Source organism: Thalassophryne amazonica, chromosome 6, assembly GCF_902500255.1.
Source record: "Thalassophryne amazonica chromosome 6, fThaAma1.1, whole genome shotgun sequence".
NCBI classification, from domain to species: domain Eukaryota; kingdom Metazoa; phylum Chordata; class Actinopteri; order Batrachoidiformes; family Batrachoididae; genus Thalassophryne; species Thalassophryne amazonica.
Window position 1 is genome coordinate 35359657 of NC_047108.1, and position 7697 is coordinate 35367353.

At 40.0% G+C, this 7697-nt stretch overlaps 1 protein-coding gene across 1 annotated transcript in view; it reads left to right on the forward strand.

Moving 5' to 3' along the window:
* The window catches only part of LOC117511598 (lysosomal amino acid transporter 1 homolog), an 81482-nt gene extending 75404 nt beyond the window's left edge, over positions 1 to 6078 (forward strand). The window contains exon 8 of the mRNA XM_034171572.1: positions 5853 to 6078. Within this exon, the coding sequence (XP_034027463.1) occupies positions 5853 to 6077 (225 nt within the window). The 3' untranslated portion in view covers position 6078. The remainder of the gene's footprint in view (positions 1 to 5852) is intronic.
* Positions 6079 to 7697: the final 1619 nt, after the last annotated feature.

Sequence of the window (7697 nt, forward strand, 5' to 3'; positions counted from 1 at the left end):
ACACGTGATTCAAATCCATATGGTTTTTGAAAAAAATAATAAGGTCGGATACTTTTCTAATAGACCGTGTGTGTGTGTGTGTGTGTGTGTGTGTGTGTGTGTGTGTGTGTGTGTGTGTGTGTGTGTGTGTGTGTGTGTGTGTGTGTGTGTGTGTGTGTGTGTCCCAGGTCAACAATGTACAATATTTTTGTTAGATTGGCTTCCCTGTATGCACACATTTAGATCCACTGCATACATTACCTTTAGATCTTGCATATGAAGTACATTGTATTTCTCTATTTTTCATTCTCTTGATTGCCATCCCTAAGTATTTATCTTGCCTTCTATTGTTACAGTTCACTCTGCCCTACTGTTACCACTGCTGCTGTGACATTGCAAATTCCCCCATCCAGGACTAATCTAGGAATATGTTAACTGAATTACTGATGTGATAGTGATGCACAAGTGGCCATGAAAGAGGTCAACAGTTAATTCTCAAATTCCTCTTGCTCCTTGGAGAGACAGGTGACAGCAATTTTGTGAATTGGGATAAAATTTGAGCTTGGACGTTTTCATCCAGATTTCAAAACTGGTGTCAGTGATGGCTGTAACTACTACATACACAAACTTTGTTCAAGATTGTCAAAGATGGATCAAAAAGTTACTATGATGGTTCAAAACGCACCCCAATTTGCTATTCAGGAAGGAATGGTGCTCTATGGAATAACCCCGTAAGGTAACATGACCTCTTCAAGTATTTTGATGTGTTCATACTGATCCATGATCCCTGGTATGTGATAAATAAGCCCACCACCATAGTATGAGTAACATCCCCATATCATGACGCTTGGTCCATCATGCTTCACTGTCTTCAGTGTATGGACACAAAAAGAAGAATCTTGCTTTCATCAGTCTATAAAATGTTGCACTTGTTGTTGCCCCCCCCCCCCCCCCCCCCCCCCAGTGGGACTTTAGGCATTTTCTAATTGTTACATGTACTCACAGTAGTCTTTAGATCTTCTTTGATCACCCTGAAGCTGATAATTGGCTGAATCTTTGCTATTCTGAGTGTTCTTCGAGCCATTTGAAGTTTTCCATTTGCTTCCACATCTTTTGGCTTTTGGTTGAAAGACTGGTGCTTTATGCTTCATCTAAAGCATTTGGGCAGCACCGTGGCTTTGTGGTTCGCACTGTTGCCTCACAACAAGAAAGTCATGGGATCCATTCCCAGCTGTGGAGTTTGCATGTTCTCCACGTGTTTACGTGGGTTTTCGCTGGGTGATCAGGTTTCCTCCCACATCCAAAGACATGCAGGTTAGGTGAATTGGAAACTTTATAATTGTCCAGGTCTCCCTTGAAAAAGAGCTCTTGATCTCATTGGGACTAATCTGGTTAAATAAAGGTAATATTAAATTTGAGATCATTTGAGCAGAGTATCCTATTTTCTGCACACCCACCCCAATCAACTTTTTAATTAAAGTACGCTCACGCTGTTACAATGAACAATGTCTGGAACCTACTCAGACTTTCAGAGAAAAATGCACTAAAACCAGCATGTTCAACATTTGCTGCCAGTTAATGCAAACACTTCTTGAACAGCCTAATATTCCTTTTTCTTCACTTTCTGTAAAGTAACAACAAAAGTTGATCAATGTTTCTTCATGTTTTGATTTGGAATAGAATGTGCAATGTTGCCAGTGCATTTGCGTGTATGGAAATAAAAGGTATTATAAGGATTTTGAGCTTTAACATTTTTTTAAACACACTTATTTAGAACACAACTGTGTTTTCTGCATAAAAGCTGTGTATATCAAGATGACTGCTTATTGGATTTAAGCATTCTTGGATGCAAGGGCGTAGGTTTGGTCTCAGCTTTGGTAGGGACAATACCACACACCCCACCCGGCCCCCCTGCTCACCACCATCACCCCCTAACCCACTCATACCATTAGACGCACAAGTACAGCATAATACATAACATATGACGACATAATGCTGAATAATTTAACACTTTATTTACAATATTAAGTGTGTAGGCAAACAAACAAATAGCTTAAATAACAAAATTGCACCCAAAATCACGAATCTATTCTATAGGCCTACACCTGAGAGAACAAGACAACAAAAAAAAAATACTTGTGGAGCTAACAAAAACAAAAAAAAAGTTTTTGCAAACAAGATGTATAATCTATTCTCTTCATCAATAATGCAGTTGTAGGTATCTGGCAACCTAATTTGCCAAAAAAAGGGATTTCCAATGATATATATGGTGTATTACGGTAAACATAAGCCTGTGATGTCATAACACAGAGGAAAAACGCGGAAGTTTCACACTAGTGCGCCGCTGATTCTCATTACCGCAAGTTCTCATGTAAGCCCTCACTCTGAAAAATTTCAACACTGACAGCAAGCCAAGAACCCGTGCTTTCCAACAGTGTGCTATATGTTGCATATATTACAGTAAAGTGCGTTCGGTGACTTTTGAAACGAGGGAAAAGTATGAAAAAGAGCGCAAAAGTGACAGAAAAGTACATAGACAGACAGCAAACATAAATGTAGTATTTTTTGAGAAAAAGGAAGGATGTTAGTGTCATTTGTGAAGGTGTGTGTGCGTGTTTGTGTGGGTGTGCAGTTTATTTTAAGTGTGGCGCACAGCATTGTTCGCAACCCCTCCCCCCCGCCCTTCTTGTTTTTCTGCACCGGAGCAGTGTTGCCAGATATGAAATATGAAACTATCGTACCAAAACCTCAAAATTATCGTATTTTAGGAGAAATTATCGTACACAAACAAAACGCATACAACGTAGCTATTTTAGCGTTTTTTTTTTTTTAAATTTACAAAGAATTTTGTCACATTTTTAAACAGTAATTATATTAATGGGGAAACTATGGCACAAAAAGAACGCCATGGCCACTTGTGCAGATTTTGTTGAACACAGAAAATGTTGACACCTCCATAAGGAACTTGAACTTTTTTTTATTTTTCTTGTATATCTCTTTGCTCTTGTGTTTTGTTCGTTTGTTATTGCATTTGTTGAAATACAGTTTCGAAAGAAAAAAAAAAGATGTTGGTTGGGGAATCTTCCTGTCCTGTCCTGCAGAGATTGGACTCATTACTTTGTATGGGGAGGGGGCGGGCTTTCAAATGACTGTCCCGGCAGCCCAAAGCCAGCAGCAGCCCTGTGTGTGGTGTGTCTTTGATGCCGCCTGAGTGCAACGCCTGCAAAATGATTCTTGGGTGTCAGAGAGAGATGCGTGTTTGGGCAACCAACTGAAATTATCGTACATATTGGGTTTTTTCCCATTATAGATCGTACATCATACAGATGGCAAAACTATCGTACAAATACGATAATTATCGTACATCTGGCAACACTGCACCGGAGCCACCCATCCTCTGCGCTCCGGGACCTCCCACTTTACAAATTAAGCACTGCCTGCCACGAGATGCGCTTTGTTTACGTCCATGTGAGAAGAACGTGAGCCAATGAAATTGCAACATGGGTAACCCTGTCATTCTGGCACGTCGAAAACACAAAACGTGACGACTAAAATTATAGTATCGAGTTCGCAAAAAAATAGTGAATGATTTTGTTATATAAACAAAAATGCTAAATATTGGTAGGGACTATTTTGCCATCCCAAAATATTGGTTGTGACTTGTCCCTATGGTCCATATGCAAACCTACGCCCCTGCTTGGATGTACATTTGCATAAGTGAGGATGTGGCCTAAAGTGGTTAACTGCATATCAAAGGTGTGCGTAATCTGTGTGCAAAATCTTCAGGTAGCTTTTTTACCTCTTGAAAAATAGACCAAAAAGAGTTGACAGAGTGAAGAGTCAAATTGTAAATGCCTTTCAGAGGAATGAAACATTCCTAAAATAGCTGAGCTATTGAAGCATGATCACTGAACAAACATTTTGTTGTAAATAGTCAGTATGGTTGCAAAAAAACATGTGGAAAAGACGCAAACCGCAAAAGCCAAGAAGACTTAAACATGACGCATCCAGGAACCCATTATCCTCCACTGGTACCATATTCCAGAAGGTACCACATTCCAACCTACCTGGAGTATTCCAAAGTACAAAGCATTCAGTGCTCGGAGACATGGCCAAGGTAAATATTCTGAAACATCGAGATTGGGATAATAAATATCTGAAGACAGATTTTTCAAAGGTTTTATGGATTGATAAAATTGACTCCTGTGCCTGGATCATTAATGGACCCACAGCACCACGTCTAGTCAGATGCCAGCAATGTGGAGGAGGGGCACTGGTATAGGTTGCTATTACACAGGATAAGCTAGTTGGACCATATCATGTTGAAGATGGACTTAAAATCAACTCCTAAACCTCCTGCTAGTTTTTACACTAAACTTTCTTCAGCACAGGTTAAAATCTGGATCATTCAAGGTCCTGATTTTTAATCAGGACATGTACTCCACTGCTCAACAAGCCCTTAAAGGCCTCAGAGATGGAAAAATGATGACATGAGCCCCTTCTGCACCTGACTTGAACCCTACTGAGAACTTGTGCGAGTTCTTTAATGTGATATTTACAGTGAAGGAAAACGATGCACCTCATTCAACAGCATTTGTGCTGTGGTTGCTGCTGTACCAAAAGTTGATCAACAGGTCAAAAAACTGAGACTCCATAGATGGAAAGCTGATGGCAGGTGGCTATAATGCTCAGGGAATGTTTTTGAAACTAGCTGATTACCGCGGGTTTGATTCAGGCTGAAACAAAAACTTCGTCTTCACCAGCAAAGCTCATCACCACCCACCTGTCCTGGATTGCAAACAATTAGGGCACTTTGTGGTACACCACATTTCTTGTCTGTCTATTTGATGTGAAGAGGAAGACGTTCCGGTCGTGAGGCTGCCACATAGAACATGCCATGTGGAAAAAGAAGGCTTGGAGAGATTAACGGTTTTGAGAGTCTGTCCCTGAACCTTGATGATGGTCGTGGCAAAGCACAACTCAACAGGAAACTGAAGCCTTCTGAACTGAAAAGGTCGAAGCAATGGAATCATCGCTATTCAAGGGAGGATGTCTACTTCACCTTTTGTACTTGCCGCAGGAAACGATTTGCGGAGGTTGAGGTGCTGATAAGCTTAAAAGATGCTGTTTAGTTCATGTGTGGTGTATTGTCTTTTTTTAAATAGGTTTTGACAGGAATGAGGCTACACATTGTTGTGACAACTGCAGTGCTTTCTAGTTGTAGTTTTCTTGTTCTATCACGAGATGCTGTGTTCCCATGGTCAGCTGCTTGTATATCTACATATATTTCTAAGTTCAGGTTGGTACAATCCATACTTAGAAATGTTCATATGAACAGCACAAATCTTTGGCATCCAGGGGCCTCATTTGTATGCAGTCAGCCATGCAGTCCAAAGCTGTTATGTCATCAGGAAGTACAAATGGCAGCGGACACTGTAGGTATAGATGGCTCACTGCATACGATGCGCAAACATTTGCAGTCCTTTAAAGTTGGGGTACAGATCATTCCTTTGGGGGGGGAGGGGGAGGCTTGACAGCCAAAAAGGATGATATAAATTCAGTGTGTTTATTGATTTTTTTTTAAATGGGACAGTTTGCTAAATTTCTCTACTCCTGATCTATAGGTCAGTAGGAATCTGTGATGAGGTAACAATTGTTCATTTAAATATCTTTATAAAGCAGCTCGTCAAAGTTGTATTCAAACTTTGAATGTGTAAAACTGTCAAAACCTTTTAAACTGGATTATCACATTTTCTATTTACACTTTTTTTTGTGCCATCTGTGTATTTGTGTTCTATAAACATGTTTATGTTGAATAACTATGTATACTGATTGCATGGCAGTGACTTTGTGCTGTGTCCTTATGTCTGCAGCACAAAAGGAAGTCAACAGAGGGAGTCTCGTACTGTCTATTTGTTCTAACCATCATGGGGAATGTCACGTATGGCTTGAGTGTCCTGCTGAAGAACCCTGAGCAAGGTGAAGGTGAGGCCAGCTACCTGGTCCATCACCTGCCCTGGCTTATCAGCACTCTTGGCATGCTCCTCTTGGACATCATTGTATCCTTTAAAGTTTCAAAAACACCAGTCGCTCCTTAAGGTCTCAACATTAATTCCATTTTTTTTTTTTTTTTTTTTTTTTTTTTTTTTTGTGGATGTTAGACAAAGCAAAGTTGGAGAAGGAAGAACATCAGATTGACTTAAATCTGCAGTTATCTCTCTTTAATCAGTAATCCAATTACTGATTACTCCTTGAAAAAGTAACTTAGTTACTTTACTGATTGCTCAATTGTAAAAGTAACTAAGTTAGATTACTTTTTTGTTACTTTCCCCAGCTGCCAACAACAACCCTCTGCCATCTCAACATGACAATACTTGTTTTGCCAAAACTCACTTTATAGTCACCCTTTCTTGACTTCAATGAAAATAAATACTTGTTTTATAAAAAGTAAAATAAAGACCTCTTTCTTGACCTCATATTTAACTGTTGACAGCACTGTAACAGTAAAACTTGCAATTTCTAACCTACATTGTTTATAAATGTAACTATTAAATTATTTTCTAACATTTAAATTCTCTCAACATTTTACTTGTTGAAATTATTATAAGTAGTATTAGTAGTTGTAGTAAAAAAAAAAAAGGCTTCAAAACTGGACCTTTTAATCTAGGGGTGTTGTGGGGGGGGGCACATCCTTGCCCCACTCCCCCATTCCATCTGGATTCGCCCCTGCTTTGGCGTTTGAGCACAAAGAATGGATAACATTTAATTATGCAGGAAACATGACCAGATTTACAGGTAAGAAAGTTTTGTGTTTTCACATCATGTGGTCCTCAGAGAGTTAAGGTGCATTTGCGTGGAAAATAGTGTTAGTTGTTGGCGCATCGCGGAGGATCAGCTGTTTATAGCGAGCAGATACGGAGCGGCTCAGCTCAGAATTCTAAATAAAGGAGAAAAAAGCATAAAAATGTCTTTGTAAAGCTCAGTGCAGGTGTGCTGTTGTCACCGCGCTTTAAGAGGTGAGGACGAGTCGTAGCTGCTGCAGAAAACCGCGGATGAAAAGCTCACAGCTCACTTAAAGTGGGCAGTTCAGTCGAACCCTGACCCCCTGTCCACGGACCAAGTTTAATTCTGCTATCGACCCATAATGCAAAAATAATAGTAACGCACAGTGACTTGGAGAAGTAACTTTAATCTCACTACTGATTTGGAAAGATTAACGCGTTAGATTACTCGTTACTAAAAAACAAAGTGGTTAGATTAGAGTAACGCATTACTAAGTAAGGCGTTACTGGCATCACTGGTCTAGGCCACTCCGGGACCTTGAAATGCTTCCTACAGAACCACTCCTTAGTTGCCCTGGCTGTGTGCCTCTGGATCATCCAGATGGTCACTGGCGAACTTCAAACGGGCCTGGACATGTGCTGGCTTGAGCAGGGGGATCTTGCGTGCCATGCAGGTTTTTAAACCAATTGTAGTTTCATTCACTTGTGTGTATTTCAACCAGTAAAAAAAGAGAATAAATAAATATTTATTATAAAACACAGTAGGAAGTGAATGTTGGAGTATATTTGCTGCAGTCACCATGCAGTGTAAAACGTTTGTCAGATCCACTGTGGCGACCCTGAACAATGGGAGCAGCTGAAAGGATGACATTTACTACAGTCACATTTCATTTACTCGCCATGTTTATTTGTCAGCACATGTAGTCTTGTTATAAA